This window comes from Cydia pomonella, chromosome 15, assembly GCF_033807575.1.
Source record: "Cydia pomonella isolate Wapato2018A chromosome 15, ilCydPomo1, whole genome shotgun sequence".
Lineage (NCBI taxonomy): Eukaryota > Metazoa > Arthropoda > Insecta > Lepidoptera > Tortricidae > Cydia > Cydia pomonella.
In genome coordinates, this window is record NC_084717.1 from 19168555 (window position 1) to 19196153 (window position 27599).

Sequence of the window (27599 nt, forward strand, 5' to 3'; positions counted from 1 at the left end):
TTTTCTGTAAAACGATCTGTCATAAAAATACACAAATATAAAACTTATCATTGTGCAATTTAGACGAAAATTGTTTTCTTTGATAAAATATGGAAAATTTAAGCTTATTTTGCAAGCAATTTTTGGGGTACTGTCTTTTTGATAGTCGTACGATAATTTTGCAACGGTACGATAATTTGGACACTCAAATACCGCAAATACGATAATTCTCTTCCGCACACTTGGTAACACTAAATCATTCATTCCCCTTAAATATTTTTCCCGTTGTTATAATATTATACTTGTACTTGTTATTAGCAGACGCGGACCGTTTCCGGAAAAAAATTATTGTTTGATAAAAGATAATTTTGTGGTAGTAAAAATGCCGAAAAAGCCGCCGCAAAACGCATACTACTTTTTCATGCAAGATTTTAGAGAAGAGCAGAGGAAGAAAGGCGTCAACTATGGAAACCTACAAGAAGTTGCAAAAGCTGCGGACCCGTTTTGGAGGGTATGTTTAGTATATTTTCATTGTATTTACATTAAAATATGATTTTTTTGTTATTACAAGCTGTTTTGAATAGTTCTATATACTCAATAGGTTAATTTTACATAAACTTTTTCGACGCATTCAGCGGGAAATATTCGTATTTTCCTGAGATAAAAAAATGCGTTTGACCTCGCTAACAGTATATTAATTCCTGCTCCACCGATAGCCGCGGTGCTTGCACCGCTACTTTCGATAAAAATCTTCCAACTGTAGATAAAATGGTTTCATCCCTGTAGTTCAAAAAGCACTCAAATACCATGAGGTTCTACCATCACGGTAACATGCCGGCAAAGTTACCTACCTCACCTCCGTCGTGATATCGCTTCACCCAATCCATACAAAGTATATAAAATATTATAAATAGGACTAATAGGATTGAGTGAGAGATGACAAGTTGAATGTTTGAGATCAAGACAAAAGTGGTGGACCCGTGCGAAATCACCTTTTCATACAAACATAGTCCTCATTTTCCTCTCTGGATATTAAGATTATTGTAAATATTTTGACACAATTTGCTGTATATCAACCACAGCTATGCCCCTATGTTTGTTTTTTTTTTGAATTATTAATTACTATAGGAGTTAGAAGAATTTTAAATTCTGTATGAAATTGTGAGAATACTAAGTTAAAATGGATATCCGAGTAAAGCAAACCCCACTGCTATGTAACCAAGCAATTGAAACAGAATTAATAGTCAATATTACCTTAAATTCACAATACTGCTTGATAACACTAAGTTAACTGTATAAATTTGGCATAACTTGTCATCAAGTTATTTATTTACCTTGATTCAGAATTATTCGAAACTGCTAAAACTATCACTAGATGCTATTTGGATTCCTAGTATGATAAATTAAATAATGAACAAATATAATTGAAAATATAACCTTATTAAAGTTACTAATTCTATTTATTCAAGGTGAATATATCATCAACAACTAATAAATACAATAACTAATACTTTATAATTCACCAATATATTATTTAATAATTAATTCACCAAATTAATCAGGTAGGTACATAAACATTAAAATAATGATCGACATAGTGTTTACTTAACTTTCAATATTCCTGTGGCGACGATTAACTCAGTGCTGCAGCGCAACGAAGAATCACAATGAGAATGATGCAAATGAATCGGGTCGGGCCCTTTTATATTCACTGCTAACCAGCCACTCGCAACTGGTTGATCATGCCATTTGTCGTTCGAGAAGTGACGTCACAAACGTATTACCTATTTATCGAATAATGCAGAATAAAATGATCACAACATCTTTTCAATAAACTCCGTTGTACATAATTACTAATAAGTAATATTAATACATAATATAATCACTTTAAAATAGTTTACAAATCTTATCAGTAGGTTAACTACCGTCTCAAAGTTATCACTATCCATGTTTCTCTAATCAACCGTGGTTTCGTATCGTACCCACATAAATCACAAATTGTGTAAACTTAGCGTGATATTGAGTTAAGTGTTTAAAAAGTGTATATTTATTAACATTAGACGTCAAAGAGAAACAGGTCAGTTCCATACATAATACAATTTATAAATAATAATCCAACAAAATCAATTTTATGCTCTTAATTTTTGTAATAATACAAAAATCTAAAAATGTCAAATGTAGGGGGATAGCTATGGTTAATATACATCAAATTAGATAGATAGATAGATAATCCGTTTATTTGTTTGCCACAATACACACAGGAAATACAATTAATAAAATGACAAAAAAAAACAGATAATACAAAATTGTATGAGAGAAATACACATTTATACAAAATAGTAGTAGAAAGAGAAAAAAAAAAAATACATTTAAATAATACTGTTCCATACATATAGGAAATGTTGTGTGCGTCGCAGCAAAACAAAAGGGTTCTGGCTCAGTATTACGCTTCACCCTATGGGAGAGGCACTGATATTCTGCCAGGACCAGATCACGTTAACCAAGATACAGTGTAAAATATGCAATTATGTATCAATATTTTCCAAAATCTCAATATCCAGAGAGGAAAATGGGGACTATGTTTGTATGGAGAATCGGTCGTCTTCTTTCTTCTTAAAGCAAGTCCATGGAAAGTCAATGGTCACATATTAAATTACAAACACAAGCAAATACATTGTTGGGTGATCTGTTTACACGTGCAAAAGATCCTCCTGGATCCAGAGGCCGTGAGTTCAAGACTCACCCAAGGCAGTAATTTTTCCACTTTTAAATTTATTCTAAGCTTAAGAAAAACTTTGTTGTTGTTGTTGTCCTAAAGCACCCCAGAGGTGCAAAGGGCCTTCACAAGCTCGCGCCACGCCTTCCTATCTTCAGCTCGCCTTCTAGCCTCGCTCCAGTTCAACCCCGCTCGTAGCTCTCTTAGGACAGACCATTGCCTAGAGTGTACAGGACGCCTGGAGCCACGGCTTCCGCCCGGCGGTTTCCAAGCGAAAGCTATGGTGGCATTATTCGTTTCCCCTCTTCGAATAGTATGTCCTATACATCTATTAAATAAATTTAAATGATTTTATTATTAAATGATTATGAAACCTTTACAATCGCAAAATAACCGGTCGGAAATGGAGATGGTAAGATAACTTTGTAGTCACAGTAAATTTTCTGCCATCTCTCGACACATGATTAAAACTTTTAGAGTGCCATTTTAACTATGATCCTTTTTCTTGAAGGATTGGCACTCACATTGTTAATTAAGGAAACCTCAACACAAATGCAATGATTCATATTACAAGCGACAAGCCTTGATGAGCATCCATATGGTTAGTTATTGTATAGTTTGGTGTTGTGTTCAGCATTGACACCTAACACTACAAGCTTTTACAGATAATGATAACATTATACATAGGTCACTAGACTTCACGGTAATCCTGAGGTATTGCAACCCTACTCCCAAAGTATCGCATACAGATCCCGGGTCGCGGTTTGACCTTAAGGAGGCGCGCAATTAGCTACTGGACAGTTTTTTGTTAATAATGTCATTATGTCTATACATGTAGGACTCATGGAATTTAAGCAACACAAAGGTCAGAAATGAGAGTTAAAGTCTGACGCTCGCACTCGACGATTGCAACGCCTCTAACAAAATTATATTGTAATGTGACGTCACATTACATTAGTCTGTTCTAAATGTATGGAGATCAAGAAAATTGGTATTTTGACCCTAAAATATTGCATTTATGTATATAGTTGTCTTATAATTTAAAATTTTTAATTAATTATTAGGAATCCATTTGATTTTCTTTTAGATAGCTAAAAAAAAAAAATTTTTTGGGACTTTGGGGCCTTGTATTTTTTTATAATCTCAATATGTCTTTTTAAATTCCACTTTTTTATAATGGATGGCTTATTTTCTATCCATTTAGCTTAATTTTGTTATAATATTCAACATGTATCAGGTACTCAATTCAGAAAGTGTAGCAGATGTCAATACAAAAAGAAATATTTGTTTACTAGGAAGCACCTCCCCCAGTCCGAGCCAAGTTCGAAGCCATGGCTAAGCAGGCCAAACAGAAGTACAACGTCCCCGAAAAGAAGTACACCTCCACCGGCATTTCATTGGCAGAGATAGACCAGATTCAGATGGAGGCGCTGAAAGCTGAAGAAGACGAAGTTAAAGATATCAAGAGTTTCGTCCAGTTGAACTCTTTTAGCTCTAACGAAGGTATGGTTTTTGGTACTAAGTATGTAGGCATTCAAAATGTGTTGAAGCGGCATATGAAGAGAGCTCATATCGCCGTCAGCTAAATTGGCTCTCCATCCGTCGTCGTAGGTCCCTTAGAATCCTGAGTATTTTATTCTCCATTTTGTTCGAGCCTTCCTCCCCTGGTTATCTTAAACGTAAATTCACTTTCATCACCCCCCGTCCAGGATGTGAACTCCGTTCCTCCCGTTCTCTCAAACTCTCGATTCCTTCACACCGTACTGGTTTTATGTCTAACTCTTTCGCCGTTGAGGCAATCCGTCTCTGGAATTCCCTCCCTCTCTTTATTCGACAAGCCCCAAGTAAACCCGTTTTCAAACGACTACTTCGCAAGCATCTTCTGTCAGAAGAACTTAAATAAGGTTCACCATCATTATATGTACATAATTATATGTATTAGTCTATCTTTTATACATTATATAAGTAGTAGTATTTAACTATTTATATATTTTTGATATTATTTGACTTCACGTTTAATTTTTTCCTTATTATTTGTTATTATTTTTTCCTGCACCAACATGCACAAATGTCTCTGTTTGACCCAATGGTTGACTGGTAGAGAATGCCTTTTGGCATTAAGTTCGCCATTTGTACATTTTTCTTTATGTGTGCAATAAAGTTTAAATAAATAAATAAATATAAAGCCAATGAAATGGGAGAATCTAGCCAGTGACCGTCCACGTTGGAGGCATATTGTGCAGACGCCGGTGCGTGAGTTTGATGCTAGGCGGCGCACAGAGCTCGACGCTAAGCGCGAAGAGCTGAAGGCCAGACCACCTGCGGCCATACTTTACAATTATGTCGGAGGGGTGCTGACTTGCAGCGAATTTGGTCGCACATTTGCTGCAAAAATTGGCTGTATTAGTCACCTGAGAGCGCACCAGCGACGCTCTCAGCGCTAGAACGCAGTCGCTGTGGTCGAAAACGGCTAGGAGATGATGATGCATGATCATTTTGACCATAGTGTACTACATAGCCACGGCCGACAATAACATGTCTGAGGCTTTCTTATTTATAGGTCGAGGTGTGTATTAGTACATTACTATAGAGGCCGCGAAACGAAGGGCCAAGTAGACGATAGGCATACGCGGCTGGCAACGCCGTTTCTCGCAGATATTTTTACAGGGCTTGTCTCAAATTTGCAATGATAAAAAAATTGTAGTCAATTTGTTTTATTCATAGGTTTACACACCTAATAAGAAATTATGAATCTTCTACTATTTGATGGTTGAATGCCAAGACGTGTCACAATTTGACGTTTAAAAACAAGAAGGTTGCTTTACAGGCCTTGGTGTCCAAGGATGTATGAAATTCCTTTACATATCATCTTCATTCATCGCACCGGATACGTAGTCCGGACCTAATTTGAAGTAAGTCAGGTCAACATTTCATTGCAAGTTTGAGAAAAAAAATCTGTCCGATGGAGCCTGCAAGCGGCAACTTCGTTTAATGCTGCAAAAGCTGAAAGTTACTACAAAATGTACTACAGTTTTAGAATTTTTTTCAGTTAAAACTTTTTTCAGCTCTAATCCACGCTGACATATACCTGATGGATGTCAATTTTTACTGCCAAGCCGGGACCGAATTCATAATGGGAGAGAGCACTATCCTCCGATTCAACTTAATGGATGGCATTAAGGACAACTACCATGAAATTATAAATCCAGGTAAGCAATGAGATTCTTGGAACTTATGTGAAGTCCTTGTGGGGAAGGCATATACAATTTATCACAGGTAAGACCGTCTCAGGGTAAAAACTGTCGTATTTGCATACGTACATTACGTACGTCACGAAGAGCTTCACTCCTATTTTCTGTACCGATTTTCTGTAAGTGCCTTGACTCGCCTGTTATATGTGACAAATCTGCTCGTCATCGTGGGTGACACCAGCTATAGGTGTATAATAGTATTTTACAGTACATATGGTGCTACTTTACCGCACTAGTGCGAAAATTAGCATATTACGTTACTGTGGCGAACATTTAAAGGGCCATATGTACTGTAAAACGTTGTACGATACATGTGCTAATAGGTAATTCGCAACTCGTGTCGATTTAAAACACTCCCTTCGGTTGTGTTTTAATTTATCGCCACTCGTTTCGAATTTCCTATTTTTCGCACTTGTATCGTAATGTACTATTATGCAACAGTTGTATAAGAAGGGTCAAAAAAGGCGAGTGGCGTGAGTTACAATGTGAGCCGGAGCCGAAGGCGTAGGCGAACATTGTAAAGGAATACGCCATGAGCATTTTTTGACCTACTTATACAACGTTGCATACAATACTTTTCCTACGAGTCAACAAAAATAAATCTTAATTTAGGTAAACAAAGAAAAAGTATATAGCTAAGACGCACGAGCATACTTTGTTACCCCCCCCCCCCCCCCCCGGCCCGGCCGGTCGGTGACACCTTCTCGTAACTCAGGAGGCCCTGGTACTTGCTCCTTGCAAAATTAAATTTTTGGACAGTTTTTTCTCGATTTTGGCCACAGTCGCCTACGGAGACTAACAAGCAACGCTAAGCGGTTTTCGTAGTCTATGGGTGTTGCTATATTACGGGTGTCACATGCGTGTTTCTGACTTATGAAGTAATTGTTTTTACTATGCAACCAAATGAATATTTTATAAGTTGGCAGCATGCACTTAGTTTAAAACTGTATTAGTTTTGATTTTGTTAGGTTGGTAGCTATTAATCGCAGTAACGTTATAGCGATTCAAAGCAAAAGTGCTGTTATGAGGAATAGACAATATAGACTTTTCTTGAACCCTTTTATGTATGTTCTTATATTCGTGTTAATGAATGCATAAATGACAGATAACAATAGAGGAGTAGGAAAACAGGTTAAAAGCAGTGTTGGCCGAACGCTAATGAGAATTGACCATTAAGGTGGTTCGACTAGGTTACCCAAAGCTTAAACCTCACTGGATGGCGCCACAATTGCAAATTTTGAGTTTTAATTTTTTTGTGGAGTAGTCTTGGTATTTCTATACTGTAAATTATGTTTAGCGCACTCTTTAAATAAATATTGAACTATTAAAACAAACATTGAACACTTCATTGTACAAAAACTACCCCTTAATGTCGACAGAATGTTTCTTGACTCTATTTCTAAGTATCACTCACACATTCAAACAGTCGTACTGAGATCCTTGTAGTAGACAATTTGGCACAGCGTGAGTAGGCTTCAATAGCGTTGCGGTATGTACGTGGAAATACATGCAAGAGGATGTGGGTTCGAGACTCATTTTTTTTTTTTTGTTATCAGTATTATCAAGTACCCATTATTAATAAATTATTTTATGAGAAATATGAGCGTTTTTCCATAAAAATATTAAAAATCTGATTCTCACACATCATGATATTTTTGGGTTCTTCCAACTCAGAATCACTAGCATAATCAATCCTCGTGCTAAATAAACCCGAAAATTAGTATTGAAATTTTAGTTTTACACTGAAATTTCTTTCACACTAAAATGTGACGTAATGGTATGGATATTTTAGGATATCTTTTTTTAATGCTAGGGTGGAGAAGATTCTAAGTAGAATGAACCCAAGAAAGTCCAAATTTGTAAGTCAGATTTTCCGGTATATTTTTCAAAAAAAAAAAACGCTGTTTTGTTCTAAAATTAAAGCAATCCCTTACTGCCCAGCCTTTAAAAAAGTAGGTACTATTTTACAGTAGAATTAAAACATTTTTTTACGATACATTTAATTAAATTACAGTGAGTTACAAAATTGCATGGCCTTCTATTTATAACCATTATAAAAAGAAATGAGATATTTACCATGTTTGTTTATATTATTGATTTCCCGATATTTTGACACAACTAGAAGTTTCACACAATGCCTAGAGATAGAAAATTATTTATTTATTTTATTTATTGTCAATTTCATTCAACGGATCACATCATATCCAATTTATGTGTTTATGTATTGCATTGTTTTCTACCTAGTTGGTTATTAAATTCTGTTACTGCAATAATCTTTATCTACATAAAATATACCAACGAAAATTTAATAAAATATATATTAAAATGAAGTACACAAAATCAGGAATTACATATGACAATATCATTCAAAATCGCCTCCTCTAGCTTTGACACAGGCCCTCAAACGACGAGGCCAGTCATCAATAGCGGCACGCACGATTGTCATGTCTAATTCCGTCACTGTCTTAACTATGGCCCGCTTGAAGGAGTTAAGATTTGTGTGGGGTTTAGCACAGGCTTTCTCCTCAATAACCTGCTATATGGCATAATCCAGGGGGTTAAGGTCCGGGCTGGAGGACGGCCAGTCTTCGTGGGCAATAAAGTCAATTTTGTTCCTTCGAAACCAGGCTTGAGTTGTTTTTGCCTTATGTGCAGGAGCTGAGTCCTGTTCAAAGATCCATGGCTGGTTTTGAAATAGGGTGTGGCTTAAGGGCTTCACTATTGGTTCGAGAACGGTTTCCAGTTTCCGGTTTTCACACCTTTTTCACAGAAATGAATCTGTGTTAGCCCTGAGTATGACACGCCCAAAATCATGTTTGGCGGGTGCCCACATTTGTGCAACGCAATAGTGTTGTTTCCATCTACAAATCTTAGGGCATAATTGTATCCCAATAAATTCTTTTGGATTATAAGAACATGTTAAACTACTTTTAGGGGACCTGTAATGACCATATTTTTGTAAATATTGAATATAAAATATCTTTTGGCACACGTCACGTGACCAAACTCGAAACGTCATTGAAGATTCTGATGACATCACAACTCTCGGATTGACACTGTTGACAGTTAGGCGATTAACAACAAATGACAAATATCAGTTGAAAGTTCGTATCTTCTACGTGTGTATGTAGTTATGTGTTTTGGGCGCGAAAGCATCTGTCAAAATATATTTTGTTAATTTAACATATTTAAAGCCGCTTTTAGTTAATATAGAAAGTAATACAAGCGTTTCAAAATATTGGAATACGATTCTCTTTTAGGCCCCAATTCATTATAGATACGACGAGATAAGCGTTATGTGTGGTATATAATTATAGCTCACAAATCCACCACATTATGTCATTTTTTATTTTTTCGGTAGCATTTGTTTTAATGGAAATAAAGAGGTTGCAAATCGAGTAACAGAACTTCAGAACAGATATCATTTGATATTTACCAGTCGCTCTTCGGTGAAGGAAAACATCGTGAGGAAACTGGACTAATCCCAACAAGGCTTAGTTTTACCCTCTGGGTTGGAAGGTCAGATGGCAGTGGCTTTCGTAAAAACTAGTGCCTACGCCAAATCTTGAGATTAGTTGTCAAAGCGGACCCCAGGCTCCATTTAGCCGTGGCAATATGCTGGGACAACGCTAGGAAGAAAGAAAGAAATCGAGTACCTAACAGAACTTAGTAACCAACTAGGTATAATAGTTACGATGTAAATGTCCATATCATGTTGGAGTCATATATTAGCCAACTAATTATTCAAGATCAATACACTTAGCTCCCTTAGGTATTCGCCTAAGTACAATCTCGGGCAAAATTGAGTTTTATAAAAGTGAACTAGTTTCTAGGTCATATTTTCTATGAATTGGTCATTTTTGTAGACTCCAATTACAGTTACACTTTTCCTGGTTTTTGGCGGACCAGAATATCGATGATTTTTGTAACTTGATTTAGACGTTGCTATCATTTTCAATCCAAAAACACATAAAATCACAATTCAGAACATGCGGCAGCGTTGTTTTCTATCAAGTACCTCAAGCACCAGGGCGGCTACCGGGAAAATCGAAATTCGTCAATTTCGGGCATTTTTCTCTGTCACTCTAATTACGTCTTAGTGAGAGTAAAAGAGAAAGATCCCCGCAATTTGCGAATTTCGGTTTTCGCGGTAGGCCCCAGGTCCTGTCAAGTTTCAGCAGTGTTGCCAGGTGAGCGGAAGAGAATTATCGTACTTGAGTGTCAATATTATTGTACCGTTGAAAAAAATGTCGTACGCCAATCAAAAAGGCAGCCCCTAAAAATGTCTAGCAAAATAAGCTTAAATTTTCAATTAATAATAAAAAAAAGACAATTTTGGTCTAAATTGCGCAAAAAATCTGTATATATTTGTGTATTTTTGGGATAGACTCAAATGGTATACAGGAAATTGAGACATTTTAAACTTTAAACTTACACCAAGGAGCCGAACACCCAAAAGATACTAATTTTAGCCTATTTCTGAGAGAAAGTGTCATATTTTGCTTCAAATTACTAGACTTTTAAGGTGGCATCATCCAAGGGAACATTACGTCATACCGGGGCCCAAATTATCGTACATGTACGACAATTATCGTACGCCTGGTCACACTGAGTGTCAGTGTCGACAGAGTCGGCTAAAAACGCGTCAAACATCGCAACGTCGCGCCGATGGCCGTCCGAGGCATGGAGTGGCAACGCCGCAATGTATTTGTACACGACATTTGTCACACACATGAGTAAAATTTATAAAAATATAACGTTGATTATTGCATGATTTCTGTATGAAACAAAGTTTTTCTATTAATTTAGCGCAAATTAATATTCGAAAGTAGATAGATGCGCAACTAGTTATGTAATAATATTGTGTAATTAATTAATAAATAGCGATTGTTTTTTGTATGAAAATCGAACCACCTTAACCCTTACAAACCGTAACGGCCGGTTATACTTTACGGTTCAATTTGTAAAAGTGACGAAAGAGCTCTTGTATACAGTCTTCCTCACAAAATGACGTCACGATTGCAGCTGCTCAGTACTGTTAGTGCTTGAAAATGCAGATCCTGGCTCTCCGAAACATGTCCAGCGAGTGAATAAACTCGAGGTAAACTTTAAAATTAGTTTTATGTGTAATATGTGTTTACTTCACAGATCGCATTCCACCCGGCTACATCAGCGACATCAAAATCGGTTGTGAAGAATTTGGACTAAATATGCCTGACAGTTCGGTCCGGCCCTCAAACTACCTTCAAATCCTGGCACACACTATAGACTACCTGAAGCAACAGCATCGAGGTAGTCAGGGGACGAAGACCCTGCCTCCGGTGTACACTATGCCAGATAAGGTGGCTCCGGTGACCAACTTTATACAGCAGATGTGCAGCCGAGCTTGTAAGTATTCTTAGACCCCTGAACTAGCTTAATAAGTATTGTGTACTATCTTTTTGTATGATATAGGCGGCAAACGAGCAGACGAACTACCTTCTAATCCTAGCACACACTATAGACTACCTGAAGCATCAAATTCGACCTGCCTCTGGTGTACACTATCCTGGATAAGGTGGCGCTGGTGACCAACTATATACAGCAGATGTGCAGCCGAGCGTGTAAGTAATCTTAGACCCTGTAACAGGGACCAACATTCAACGTGACAGGTATAGATCAATAATCATCTTCTCTATTGAGCCCAAAGGTACATAAGTCAGGTAAAGAAAACTGTTTTTGATACACCTGATAAGGTAAGTGACCAATTTCATAACTATACAGACGAGTGTAAGTCATTTATTAATAACAAAACTGACATACATACCACTGAATTAAACCCTAAAACAAAAGCCACATTCTATTGTTTTGGGCAGTCGAGTAAAAAGCAGCAGCAGTCATTTTTGTCCGGCCTTTCCACTATCTTCATATTAATCCTTTGCCTCACCAAGTCACCATTGATTAGGATTATCTCATGCAGTAGCAACACATTCGTTCACACAACTCGCTCAGTCCTAATTCGACCTCATTTCATAACACGTCTCATTTTCAAACACCATCAGGGATGGACCCAACCCTTGAGTCACAAGAACCAGATAACACTATACCGGTGACCAACTTTATTAAGGAAATGTGCGTCAGGGCTTGTACGTAAATCTACTGTGTATGAAGCTTGATTCAACTGGTCTAGTGTAGAAGAATGCTGCTTGTGCTTTAAGAAGGTATTGGAAGATTTGGAAGCACCCACAACTGATCTAGTATAATTTTCACAAAGTTATATTTTAATCTTGTGTGAAATATTGTTATTTTAATTTTGTTTGGGACTATTTTTGGTGTTATACTTTGTGTTTAACGCTTTTATTGAATTTGATGTTTATATTTAATATGCATGTACATTGCAAGTACTTAAATATTTTGTTTCTGACTCACATGTGCAAAGTGTGAGTTGTAGAGAGTTTTCAAGAAGTCGGGAAAGTTATCTAAAGCTTTTAGAAAATTCTACAGGAGTTAAGTTTCCATTATGAATGAGATTCTACGCGATAATCGCAAACTCATGAAACAAAAAATTTGCTATTACATACATACCAGCCAAGTCTGACGTTGACATTTTCTATAGGCGAGACAATTTTTTTTTTTGCGATTTCGCGATTGGTGGATAATATAAGTTGCTCAGTATGACCTATATATTCACACCGTAAATTAAATCAGGTGACTAAATTTACACCCTGTCACAATCAATTTTTATTTTCAATTGTATGACTTTTCAGCCGAAGACGACCGTCTTTTCCGCGTGTACAAGCTCGACACCCTCTTCTTCCACATGATTAACGAGCTTAAGTCCCATCAGGACGAAGGCTTCCCCAAAGAGTCTCTGGCCCTCACACAGCTGAAGAAAGATCAGTTCAAGTACAACCCTGGACTAGGATGCGAGGTATGTGCTACATATGATCCACACTTTAAAATAACACTTGCACTGTATAGGCTGTAAAAATCGCTGCCAACTTATCTTGGTCTGACTCTACATATCTTTGGTGTACGATTATAACACTTGTAAGTTGTCCGCAGTCTCACGAAGAAAAGGACAAGTCCGTGGAATGCACTCTGTCCCGCACGCAGCGCTGGGCCTACACCATCCTGGACAGCATCTGCCCCGTGGCCGGCATCGAAGCCCTGCCCGGCTGCCACGTGCCCCGCGAGTTCCATGTCGATGTGAGTACTGGCATCTGTACCTCCGCCGATAGACGATTATCGTTACATGCTGAATAAATATCGTTTCTTTGTTTTAGGGCATCCTCAACTTTAAGGAGCAAAGGAGGGACCGCGTGGGGCCGTCCGTAGCTGGAAGCAGCGGGGTAAGTGTGATATTCAATGGCTATCTAAATAATAAATATTATAGGACATTATTACACAAATTGACTAAATTCCACAGTAAGCTCAATAAGGCTTGTGTTGAGGGTACTTAGACAACGATATATATATAATATATCAATATTTATAAATACATAGAAAACACCCAGGAACAAATATCCATGCTCATCACACGCATACATGCCCTTACCAGGATTTGAACCCGGGACCATCAGCTTCGTAGGCAGGGTCACTACCCACTAGGCCAAACCGGTCGATAAACAACAGATTACCGTGTAATAAGTTTTTTGGTTATGTTTGTAAACCTTAAAGTGCAGATGTCGCTGGTGACGTTGTCACAGTTGCAATGGTTAAATCGCGGTGAATGACGGATGGTCAGCTGACGCAATTGGTAACGCATTGGACCGGCAATCCAAAGATGTGGGTTCGAGTCCCGCGTTGACCAGAGTTGATCATATACAATAATAAAATTAAAAAAAACATTTTTTATACAAGCTTTTATCGCTGATTATACTTTTCTTTCGACAGGCAACTAATACTCATTGATATGACTAACAAACCCAAACGCAATTGGGTTGCGTTGTTTTATCACAGAATTCCTATGTGTCCATCATCAGATCGACTCGATCGATGGTAGCATAATAGGTATTGTATTGCAAAGTTACATGTAAAGTTTATGCTCATTTCAATATTAGGAAGTGGGTCTAATTTAGCTAGCAAGACTTGACCCGAACATACATACTCGTACATACATTCTAAATATAACCTTGTAAAAATACTGAAGGTATTCAGAGAACGATATACATAATATAGAAATACTTAAATACATAGAAAACACCCAAGACTCAGGAACAATATCTGTGCTCATCACACAAACAAATGCCCATACCGGGATTCGAATCAGGACCATCGGTTTCATAGGCAGGGTCACTTCCCACTAGGCCAGACCGGTCGTCAACTAGAGATATATCTCTACAGTTTCAGTTCAAAAGTCTATCTCAATATTATTATTCTCATATAAAGACATATACTTTGGCAAGACGGCTTTGTTAGTAGAGAAAGACGGCAAATTTTAAAATATAGGCGCGAAATATCTTTTTCCCTTACAAATTTTGAATTTCGCACCTTTTTACTGGCAAAGTTGGCTAGCCAGAGTATATTTCTATTTGCGCCATTTTCAACCAAAAGGGTACTTATTGTCGATTGTCAGTAGGGCGCTATTTCCATATATCTTCAATTTGAAATCAACCTTATCGACTCTCTTATCATTTGATTGAAAACGTCACATTTGTTAAGTTATTCTTATTAGCCTCGTAAGGCTCACCATACATAATTTTCCTATCTTTAATTTGAACCTTGTGTATATGTAGTATTGGGATGAATTTCGTTCTTTCGAGGAAGCAATGAAATTAAAGAATCCACTTTGGTTTATTAGATTCTAATTAGATTGAAACGCAATGTACATTGTAATGCATATTGGTCCTTACTAGGTTAAAGAATGGAAGATACTTTTGACGCGTTTTAGTCTAATACGTTATTTTAACGCTGACTGTACGATTTGGGGGACAAATTTTGTTAGTTTTAATGTAGATTATATTTAACTCTAAATGTACAGCAACGAAATGCTGGAATAATATACCTCCACCCCTCAAAAACGTAAATACAGTAAGTATATTAACAAGTGTTGTAGTAAATACACTGCATCATTATTCTGAGGCAAGCTCCTATTTAACACTCATGAATATTTCTTCCTAAGATTTGCAACTCCATTTCTTAGTATTTAAGTTACTGTCTGTTAACTCTGCCATTGCATGTGATGTTGAATAAAAATGTTCTATGTCTATGTATTATTTGTAGTTTTAATTTAACAGTGTAATTTGTTTCAGGCGATGATATCACTCACCAGTTCCTTGAGCGAATCATTCGGCGAGTCCACTCCAGTCAACAAATCAGATAGCAGTAAGTTCGAACTTTACATTATACTTAAATATTCACGGACCCGGACCCGGGTATGTCCTTAAACTACGTCCAAAAGAGAGGTATGGGCATTGTGAATGTCATCTCGCCTTGTGTGGTAGGGCACAGCACAGCGGATGTCATTCCAGATCTAGAGCAGAGCCCAACTGGGGAAGTACCTCCACCTTACAGAAAACCGCAGCCAAATAACACTTGACCCTACTCATAGTGTTGTGTTCCTGCCGGTGAGTAAGGTTGCCAGAGCTCAACGAGGGGGGTGGGGTTAGGGTCGGCAACGCGCATGTAACTCCTCTGGAGTTGTAGGTGTACATAGGCTACGGAGACTGCTTACCATCAGGCAGGCCGTATGCTAGTTTTCCACCGACGTAGTATAAAAAAAATATATATTAGATTTTAATAAAATGCTTGGATTCACCCGCGACTTCAAGGCGTATTCTAATTTTAATTAAAGGTTATGAATTCCATCTGGATCAGATGTGGATCGGATCTCTGTCAAAAGTGACATTTCTTGGACCAGAAACTTCACTTTTGACACTGACAGATCCGATCCATATGTAATACAGATAGAATTCATATCCTATAGTTAAAGTTACAAGACGTCTGTTCATTTGCATAGAAGTACAGAACAACACGTTTAATAAGATTCTGAGAATGCGTCTCAAGCAGAAAGCCATATTAAAATAAGTTTTTGGCAAACATTTAATTTTTGTTACAAGCTTTTATCGCTGACTGTACTTTTCTTTCCATAGGCAACTAATACTCATCGAGACAATTCTAAAAACCCTTATGGCCTATGGCCACCTCCTGTCTCCATCATCAGATCAGCTCGATGGTACCATAATATTGCATTGTCACCCGACTTACATGTATGCAAATTTTCAGCTTCATCAAAAACCGGAAAGTGGGGTCAAATATAACTTGCAAGATTGGACCCGTACGAACATACTTAGGTTTTTTTTTATTTGTTTATACGACGACGATGGCAAGCAAGCATACGGCCCGCCTGATGGTAAGCATGCATACGGCCCGCCTGATGGTAAGCAGTCACCGTAGCCTATGGACGCCTGCAACTCCAGAGGTGTTACATGCGCGTTGCCGACCCTTTACAAATCTGTACACTACTTTTTTGAAGAACCTCATACTGTAGACCCTCGGGAAAACCTCGGCAGGTAGCTCATTCCACAACCGGAGCGTGCGCGGGAGGAAGTTCCTCTTAAACCGCACAGTGCGTGACCATTTAGGTTCTAGGGTGTGAGGATGAACACCCTGCCGACGGCGAGCGGTGCGGTGATAGAAAGTAGCCGTGGGCATCATGTCAAACAATTCTTCAGAGCACAGCCCATTGTACAAGCGGTAGAACACACATAAGGAGGCAAAGTCTCTCCTTAGACTTAAAGGTTCAATACTGCTTGTGAGTTTGAGATCGTCGACGTACGTACGTCGTACAGCACTTTTTTTTACTGAGTCGTAGGGCCCAAGCTGGCATCCAGGTGCTGCTGCCCAAAGTTGACAGCAATACTCCATATGGGGTCTGACTTGCGATTTATAAAGCAGCTGTCTTTGCCCTGGAGTAAAGTATCGCTTTGCTTTATTGAGCACACCGAGTTTATTAGATGCCAGCGCAGCCTTCCCTGCCAGATGGCTACGGAATTGGACGTCACTGGAGATGTCGACACCGAGGATCCCAATACTCCCTGACATGGTAAGGGCTGTGCCTTGGAACTGAGGGACCACAGTAAATGGGGTTTTCTTAGCGGTAAACGCGCAAACTTGTGTCTTTGTGGGGTTGAATCGGACTAAATTATCGCGACCCCACACCGAAACTCTGGATAGAGTGCTCTCAATATCCGACACAAGGTTTTCACGGCTCTCCAGCACCTCAGAACGAGGGATGTTAGCGCGGCCTGTGTAAAAGGCATCCCCAGTGCTATCGTCTGCATAGCAATGAATATCGTCGATAGACAACATGTCATTGATGTGCAGCAGAAACAGCGTTGGGGATAGCACAGAACCTTGCGGAACGCCAGCGGTAATGTCCATGCTATCAGAGCACCCGCACAAAAAGCTAGCGATCCACTCGCATAGACCCTCCGGCAGTCCATATGATGGTAACTTCGACAAGAGACCCCGATGCCAGACCCGATCGAACGCCTTCGCTATATCCAGGCTAATTGCCAATGCCTCACCTTGACTCTCAATGGCCGAAGCCCAGCGGTGTGTGGGATACACTAGAAGATCACCAGTCGAGCGACCGTGGCGAAAGCCATATTGGCGGTCGCTGATCAAATCCGTACCTTGCAAGTTAAATATAAGCTTGTAAAATGGCGTATTACGCTGGAAATCGTGTTACTAATGCAGTTGGAATTTGGAACTGTATTCATCGAAAATTTCGCTCTTTTAACAACACTTATTTAAATAACATAAACTTCCAATCAAAGAAACTTAAAAACTTCAACATTCTTATAACATTATATTATTTTCCAGGCATCCGCAAGAAGACACAGCCGCCTATGCGCATGCCAAAGACCGATTGTAAGTATTAAACATATAAAAAAAAAAAATCCTTACCGTTCTAAGCTCCTTAACCGTGTTATTTACATCTCAGATTTTTGTGATTATTTCCTTTCGATTTCTTTTTAACTGGGTGAATTATTTTTAGTATGATTTGTTGCCATGTTTATGTTCCCTTCAAAAACTCTAAATATATATATAAATAATAAACACAAAAGTTGTTACAACCAGGTATAAAAAAAAACTATGAATTTAACGCCTCAGATTAATTAATTTATTATTAAACGTCTCCAAACGATACCACAATGCTAGAAAGTTGCAATTTACACACTAGGTTGCATTTATAAAGTGTACAAGAGCTAAGAAGCGATTTTGAGAAACTCAACCACTAAGGAGGTTAAAAAGGCTAAGTCTTTTGTAAAAACTTGAGCCCTTTAAAGAGAACTCTCAAATGATGTACAAAAGTTTTCTAAAAATCATCGTTTCCACATAAGATTCATGGTTTATGCACAAATCATCAAAAAAATTGCAATTTTCTTTTGTGTCACTCGTAGAAAGTCTGTAAATTTTTAGACGATGTCTTTATGAAGACCCCTTTAATTTGGACTTGAAAAACTCAACTCGGGACTTAAAAGACTCGGCAGTTTTTTAAGCGCAGAGTCGCCTAATAACGACTGGAGTTCTTCAAATTTAGACTTATAAGACTCAAGTTCTTACCAATCCTACTACACCGTTTCATGTATTTGAATACTTTGGAATGTGTGTTTAGACTCGCAAGCGCTCCGGCCTGCCCCCGAGCTGACGGACAGCGACCTGCTCACCGCCAGCTTCGCGCAGGCCACCATCGCCGGCAGAGGTATGTTACCGCACTGTAGTGCGAGCGAGACAGCGCTATGTAGCGTGGCGACCTCCCACTCGCACCTAGGAGTATGTTCAGACTCGCAGCTCCGGCCTGCCCCCGAGCTGACGGACAGCGACCTGCTCACCGCCAGCTTCGCGCAGGCCACCATCGCCGGCAGAGGTATGTTACCGCACTGTAGTGCGAGCGAGACAGCGCTATGTAGCGTAGCGGCCTCCCACTCGCACCTAGGAGTATGTTCAGACTCGCAGCTCCGGCCTGCCCCCGAGCTGACGGACAGCGACCTGCTCACCGCCAGCTTCGCGCAGGCCACCATCGCCGGCAGAGGTATGTTACCGCACTGTAGTGCGAGCGAGACAGCGCTATGTAGCGTAGCGGCCTCCCACTCGCACCTAGGAGTATGTTCAGACTCGCAGCTCCGGCCTGCCCCCGAGCTGACGGACAGCGACCTGCTCACCGCCAGCTTCGCGCAGGCCACCATCGCCGGCAGAGGTATGTTACCGCACTGTAGTGCGAGCGAGACAGCGCTATGTAGCGTAGCGGCCTCCCACTCGCACCTAGGAGTATGTTCAGACTCGCAGCTCCGGCCTGCCCCCGAGCTGACGGACAGCGACCTGCTCACCGCCAGCTTCGCGCAGGCCACCATCGCCGGCAGAGGTATGTTACCGCACTGTAGTGCGAGCGAGACAGCGCTATGTAGCGTAGCGGCCTCCCACTCGCACCTAGGAGTATGTTCAGACTCGCAGCTCCGGCCTGCCCCCGAGCTGACGGACAGCGACCTGCTCACCGCCAGCTTCGCGCAGGCCACCATCGCCGGCAGAGGTATGTTACCGCACTGTAGTGCGAGCGAGACAGCGCTATGTAGCGTAGCGGCCTCCCACTCGCACCTAGGAGTATGTTCAGACTCGCAGCTCCGGCCTGCCCCCGAGCTGACGGACAGCGACCTGCTCACCGCCAGCTTCGCGCAGGCCACCATCGCCGGCAGAGGTATGTTACCGCACTGTAGTGCGAGCGAGACAGCGCTATGTAGCGTAGCGGCCTCCCACTCGCACCTAGGAGTATGTTCAGACTCGCAGCTCCGGCCTGCCCCCGAGCTGACGGACAGCGACCTGCTCACCGCCAGCTTCGCGCAGGCCACCATCGCCGGCAGAGGTATGTTACCGCACTGTAGTAGTGCGAGCGAGACAGCGCTATGTAGCGTAGCGGCCTCCCACTCGCACCTAGGAGTATGTTCAGACTCGCAGCTCCGGCCTGCCCCCGAGCTGACGGACAGCGACCTGCTCACCGCCAGCTTCGCGCAGGCCACCATCGCCGGCAGAGGTATGTTACCGCACTGTAGTGCGAGCGAGACAGCGCTATGTAGCGAAGCGGCCTCCCACTCGCACCTAGGAGTATGTTCAGACTCGCAGCTCCGGCCTGCCCCCGAGCTGACGGACAGCGACCTGCTCACCGCCAGCTTCGCGCAGGCCACCATCGCCGGCAGAGGTATGTTACCGCACTGTAGTGCGAGCGAGACAGCGCTATGTAGCGAAGCGGCCTCCCACTCGCACCTAGGAGTATGTTCAGACTCGCAGCTCCGGCCTGCCCCCGAGCTGACGGACAGCGACCTGCTCACCGCCAGCTTCGCGCAGGCCACCATCGCCGGCAGAGGTATGTTACCGCACTGTAGTGCGAGCGAGACAGCGCTATGTAGCGAAGCGGCCTCCCACTCGCACCTAGGAGTATGTTCAGACTCGCAGCTCCGGCCTGCCCCCGAGCTGACGGACAGCGACCTGCTCACCGCCAGCTTCGCGCAGGCCACCATCGCCGGCAGAGGTATGTTACCGCACTGTAGTGCGAGCGAGACAGCGCTATGTAGCGTGGCGACCTCCCACTCGCACCTAGGAGTATGTTGTCAAAGTAACCTTCAACGTTTCCAGTAGGGTGTAAATTTGCTAGCTACATTGGACTCCAAGTTCACGTTCTAGGATAAAGTACCCTAATCTGTTACATTTTAATAAAACTCCTTTTTCAGGTCGTGGTCGTGGTCTTCCAACTAACATGAACAAGTAAATACTAGATTACCTACAAAGTAAACAAACGGATAGAGCGAGATAGATGCTATATTTTGTCTTTATCACGCGATAATAATGACAATTTTAGGTCCACCGATCTATTTTACTTTATCTTAAACAGTATTCGTAGTCTGGTATGTACGACTTGGACTTGAAGGGTATTTAGTACTATAAGTAGGTTAAGGAGAATGTCAGAATTTAAATGTCTTATAAAGAATCTCTTGGTGTTATAGAATAAGTGACAAAGTGTATAAGATTTTATTGAGTCCCAGACTTTTTGTTAATTTGTATTTTTTTTTCCTTCTAATACCCCATACAGTCAGACCAAGCTAAGTTGGCAGCGATTTTGATAGCACAGACGGTGCAAGTGTTAATTAAACGTCATAATTTCATAGAAGTTTGACGTTAAAAATAACACTTGTACCGTCTGGGCTATCAAAATCGCTGCCAACTTGGTCTGACTCTATACTCTATATCTTTAGGTAATTAAATAAAAAATTACCTTCAAATGGCTCCTTAAGCCAGTTGAGGGTAAATGCAAACATTACATGATCAAATAATGTAGGTTAAAGTCAGGTCGTTCAGTGACAGATCCAGGCGGTTTTGTATTTGGTTGATTAACCTACCTGTTATAACTACCCGAAAATTTACAATTTTTTTGTTTACTTTTATTTAAATACCTACAGAAAAAGGTATAGTAGTTCTCATATTACTAATTACGTCAATATTTTATGTAATTTAAACCATTTCCAGCTAGAAAAAAGGATTTTTTTTGTCTTTCGATTTCAAAATAATAGATAAACCATAATTCCACTGTTGATTTCAAATCAAAAGGTCGATTTTTGGTATTATGGGCCTTAGGAGGTTAAAGAACAATATTATCTTGGAAATAATGGTGGAGCAAATAGGACGTATTTTTTCAAAGAAACATTAAGGTTTCATATGGAATAGTAGTGTATAATTAAAAGTTGCTCGAAATATACTTCTTGTTTAACCCTTAAATGCATGATTTTTTTTTTGGTAGAAAAAAATGTTTTTGTTTAGTTCATTGGATGAGATCTAGGAAAAATAAATAAAAAATCCAGCTTTTATATGTATTTACTTGTTTATATACGAAAATATACATAGTTGCCAAATGGCGTCAGTATGCGTTTAGTTAACATTTTATTATTTCATGTTTATAACAAGATAGTTACGCTTTTATTTAAATACATTAATTCACAGTCTACGGGAAAAATATATTTATAATAAAGAAATAACGTTTTTTTATATTATTTTATTATTATTTCTTTATTTAAGACCATCGGGGATCATTGTGTTAGTAAATCTTATCCAAGTGTTAGAACTATAACTATCTATACATAACTATACTTAATAACTACACTGTACAATTATTTATTACTGCGTGCGTGTATCAAGCAGCAGTTATTCAAATACATGCAATCCAATCTTTACTGAAGAAATAACATTTATCCTAACGCATAACGTGAAATCAAAAATAAATTACAGCTCCGCTAACTTTAGCAAAAACTACGTTGCCGCCAACTCAAATGTCATAATTTTAAAAAAGTGCGCAGGTTTTAGTGTTGCCAGTTATTATGTCCTAAGACTACTACTTGATGTTTGGTATAAAGGTGCGTTCAAGAACGTAAGCCTTTTTCTGTGAGGTGTCTAATGCTTTGTAGACATTTGGCAACACTATGCATTTAAGGGTTAACATTTGACGTGACTTTAATGACCGAATAATTTTAGTTCTTTATCAGCCATTTATCAGGAAAAAATTCGCTCGTCAAGACGAATAGAAGCTAAATTAGTTGCATTTATGTACTGAGGAACTTAAAGATTTTAGATAAGTCTAAGGAACCAAATCTGTAAATTACCCTTTAAGGGTATAAAATTGAAATTGATATTTGCTAAATTGTATGTCTGTAAAAGTACAGTAGATTATACAGAGTGATTTCGGGACCGTGGAGCAAGATAACAAGAAATCGTACAGGTAGGTGAGCCTAATGATGTCGCTAATTAATTATTATCACCAATAATAAGGATTATTTTTCAGATGACAAGTAGAAAAAAAAACATTTTTGCGTACAATTTGGTCACCCTACTCAATGTGACTTCTTGCCGCTTTCCATACAGCGTGAGTCAACAGTCATAGGGTGACCATGATTACTTAGTATAACATTAATATTACTTGAAAAATAAGAAAAATTTAACTACTTATCTTTTAATCAAATACTACCATATGATAATGTAGATCATTTACAGAGTCAGAAAAAGTGGTTCTTGATCACGACCCAGAAATCACCCTGTATAATTTTTAGAAATTGTTGTCAATATATGCCAATATCAATAGATAGAGTATGTAAGTTGTAATGTTTAAAATGCTTATAAGTTTTTTTGCGTTTTATTTTTCAGATAAGGTAAAAAAGTTACCTTCCTACGCTTCAGTCTTTCTTGTGAGATTAATAGTTCAACAATTTGCTTATCTTATAATATGCCATAAACGGTGGTTACAATCCAATAAGAATTATTCCACCTAGTTGCTACCGCTTTATTTATAATCTGAATTCAGATTCTTAATTCAGAAAGCTTTGCCTAACGCGTCTTAAACATTTAGATTGATCAGTTGTCTCGCAAACGTCTGTCTCACTCTCTCCCATGAATGGCAAATTCATAATCTGATTCCAGCGTGTCTGCTCGTCTATACATAAAGTATAGAAACAGGTGCGTCCGGAATTCATAATGTGATTTTTCATACTCTGAATTCAGAACTCACGTCAAGATCATTCTGACAGATCATGAGATCAATCTGTGAAATTTATAATCTGCAAAAATCAGAATGTGTGTGGGGAACAGTTAAATTGTATGCAATACCGTGCGTTCAGAATTAATAATCTGTACCCCTAGTGTAAATAAATTCGATTTCGAAACGTGACGTACGCGTTTGCGTTTAGTCTCATTTTGTATTGGATTTAGAAAGAGCGCGCCAAGCGGGACGTTTTGGAAACTCAAAATCCTATACAAAATGAGACTTAACGCAAACGCGTTCGACACGTTATGATGTCGATCAAATTTACACTAGGGATACTGAATTCAGACTGTGTAAGGCAAGCCTAAACTATTCTTTTTAAAATATTAGTCTAAACGTCTATGGCCTGGAATAGTATTCTTCCTCGTAGAAAACGGATTGTGATCGGAAGTGCCCGTCCAACTTATTGTCAGGAATGATTAGGGTAGGAAAGAAAGAAAAATAACTAAGTTTATTTGCATTTAAATGCAACAGAAATGGTTGTTTTCTATGGTGCTTTCTGTTGATTAATGTACAGTCGCCATCAGATATATCGGAGCGGCCGAGATACTCAAACACGCACTACCTTGACAATAGAGGCGTGTTCAGATATTTGTGAGCATCTCAGCGGCTCCGATATATCTGAGGGCGACTGTATTTTTGTGATGTGTAAACACGTATATTTAATGTTGATTTGCAGTGTCTAAATTTAAATTAAATAAATGTGATATCTGAGCCAAACATAACTGTTAGAACGCGCGCCATACGTGATATAGAAAAACGTCACCCAAAATACATTTAATCATCGAAACTGCTCACAAAATTTCACGAAAATCAGTTGAGAATTTGCGATCTGTACAAGAGCATTTTTGTCCAAGCAAGGAGACCTTCGCTAACACTCTGTCAATAACGCCATAAATTATTACAAGCGTTTTCGCGAGATTTGAACCAACTTTCAAACTTATCCCCGGCATTTTGCCAAGGTTCATGGGAGCCTGGGGTCCGCTTGGCAACAAATCCCAAAATTTGGCGTAGGCACTAGTTTTTACGCAAGCGACTGCTTTCTGACATTCCAACTCAGAGGGGAAACTAGGCGTTATTGGGATTAGTCCGGTTTCCTCACGATGTTTCCCTTCACCGAAAAGCGACCGGTAAATAGCAATTAATATTTCGTACATAAGTTCCGAAAAACTCATTGGTACGAGCCGGGGTTTGAACCCGCGATCTCCGGATAGAAAGTCGCACGCTCTTACCACTAGGCCACCAGCGCTTTTTCACCCAACCAACCAACTTTCAAACTACTTTGTAAAAGATTGATGTGATGTTACGTAAGGATAGAAATAAGTAATATATTCGAAATGTTATGAACAATCTATGTGTCATGTCTGTGTGTGATACCAAATATAATTACTATGTATCGGTCAAAGAGAATTTGAAATAGAGGTGGATTGTTAAAGAAAACTTCGTAGCCACAGTAAATTTACTACCATCTTTCGACACATGATTAAAACTTTTAGAACGCCATTTAACTTATTCTTTCACTGATATGTGTTAAATAACAAAAAGTGGCGCCATCTCATAGATCAAAGGCTAAAGTTATGGCGGCATCGTTTCCAACGATGGCGCTATAACCTTTGGGTTATGCCCGGTAAGATGGCGCCACTTTTTGATATTTAACACATATCAGTGGAAGAATAAGGATCAAAGTCAAATGGCGTTCTAAAAGTTTTAATCATGTGTCGAAAGATGGCAGTAAATTTACTGTGGCTACGAATTTTTTTTTCACAGTCCTCTATTTCGAATTCACTTTAGTATGGGTATTCTGATATCATCGATTATGTATGTTAAGTACCTACAATTTAAGTTTTTGTTTTCTTCTTTGTCATAGTCATAGTTTAAGGCTCAATATACTAGCGATATGACGTTTATTTATTACATTCACATTGATGAAATAAATGCTGGCTTCATCCTTTTACACTCGACAGCAATTCTCTTCAGGAAATGACAAGACAAAAGAACCTACTTTTATTTATTTTAACTGTGGGTACTTTGTAGTCGCCATCCGATATATCGGGTTGGCTAACGAGCTCAAAAATATCTGAACACGTTTCTATTGTCAAGGCGCTGGAGTGACCGGGTGTTGAGATATTTGTGAGCACATTGGCCGCTCCGATTTATCTGATGGCGATGTACACAGTATATGTACATTCGTCATTAAATATATCGGAACGGCCAAGATACTCATATACATATACACACGGCTTTATTGTCAAGGCGTTAAAGTGCAGGTTCAGATATTTTTGAGTACATTGGTCGCTCCGATAAATTCGTTGTACAAAAAGGTGCTCAAAATATCTGAACACGTTTCTATTGTCAAGGCGTTAGAGTGCGTTCAGATATTTGTGAACACCTTGGCCGTTCCGATGTGTCTGATGGCGAAGGTACCATTGGCTGAATTACGAAGTCGTGTACCTTTATACGATTCTGACAGAATAAGCATTAGTGTACGGCCTGAGTGGACGCTCGCTCGGCACGGCGTGCAGCGCGGCGTCGGGCTCACGTGGTGTGAGCAGCGTGCAGTATGACCGCTCCTATACGTTTGCATTTGTTTAAAATGCACGCCGCACGCCCCGCCCCGCTGCACGCTCAACTCCAGCGTCCACTCGGGCCTTACACTTAGAATTGCTGTGTGACGTTTTGTACTAAACGGTACCACATTGTCGGTTGTCGATAAGGTTGATTTCAAATTGAAGGTTTATGGAAATAGCGTCTTGACAACCGACAATAAGTACCTTTTGGTTGAAAAGGGCACAAATAATAGTACGTTGCTGTATATTGACCCTAAAATGTTTAATCATTTGTTATAACATTTGAAATTGCTTTTTAATATGTTGACTATTACAATATTTTTTGTAGCAACTTGTGTTTATTTTTCTGTAACCTCTTGGATCCCAGAGACCTTTATTAAGGATAAATTAAGGAAACAATTTAGTGACCAAATGATAACATTTAAGATCATTATTCTAACGAAGTAAGCTATCTCTCGTTGGTTAGTGCAGGGGTCGAGAAACTTTTGGTAAGAAGAGCCAACTGCTCTTAGTAATCTCAAAGACCTGCAAATGTTGTTTTCCGTGGTCTAGGAACATTCTAGGTGGTCTAGGACTACCTGACAGACACATGCATGGTCCCGACCAGAAACTATAACAAAATCGGGTAGCAATTAATTAAATAATTGTATTATTTCTAGGACTTAGGCTTGCATTATTTCTAGGAGACTAGTAGGTGACACAGTTTAGGTAAATTACATAAATTGTATTTTTAATACATGTTGATTACCTACAATTTTAAATGTTCTCGAGCAGTGGTGTAAGGTTAGAGCCGGTGTAGCTTTATTTGGCGTTTATAAGCGCATAAGGTAATATGCCTACTGGAAAAATAAACTATCTTTCGAGACTTGAATATTTAGTAGGTACAGTCAACCAATTTGATTTGTAGGCCGCTATAGCACCGAGTCATAATGAATCAATTTGTTTTTCTACGACAGTGCTTATTGAGTGATGTATGTCATGAATCATATCATATGATATCATTTGTACATTTAGGTCTTATATATGGTCAAGTAGGTACATGATACCCTGCTAGGGTATACAATAATAAAGATATCGTCCAGTAAGGGGTAGGGTATATTTTACATTAATTTCTAGAAATAATTAAATGTCGAAACAAAGTATATAAGTATTAAAATATAAATAATTCATGCAGAAATATATTTACATATACTTACTTACTTACTTAGTCCGTTGGCTCAGCGACCCAAAATGAGACTTGGCCTCCGACACAAGACAGCGCCACTTTTCTCGGTCCTGTGCGACCTCTCGCCAATTGTCGACTCGAAGCTCGCGCAGATCCGCCTCCACCATGCCACCATGCCACCATGCCATGCCATGCCATGCCATGGTTGGGCCACCTTGAGAGAATGGACGAAGATCGGAACGTAAAAAGAGCGTACCTGGGTCGCCTAGCAGGAGGACGTCCTATCGGACGCCCTAGGTATCACTGGAGCGACATGGTGGATATTTACATATAGTATATTGATTATAATCTAGTAGTTAAA

The 27599-nt window shown here is 39.5% G+C and overlaps 1 protein-coding gene and 1 non-coding gene across 2 annotated transcripts; both read left to right on the top strand.

Annotated features, from left to right (window-relative positions):
* On the top strand, window positions 1-26404 carry LOC133525538 (protein maelstrom homolog). Its single transcript, XM_061861825.1, has 11 exons — window positions 1-490; window positions 3991-4198; window positions 5761-5904; window positions 11095-11334; window positions 12693-12856; window positions 12991-13134; window positions 13212-13277; window positions 15180-15252; window positions 17755-17802; window positions 18551-18637; window positions 20655-26404. Exons 1-11 carry the CDS (start codon window positions 362-364, stop codon window positions 20690-20692), a joined length of 1341 nt encoding a protein of 446 aa, XP_061717809.1. The 5' UTR covers window positions 1-361; the 3' UTR covers window positions 20693-26404.
* Window positions 13667-13738, top strand: Trnaa-ggc (transfer RNA alanine (anticodon GGC)). Its single transcript has one exon. It is a non-coding gene; the product is annotated as a tRNA-Ala (tRNA).
* Window positions 26405-27599: the final 1195 nt, after the last annotated feature.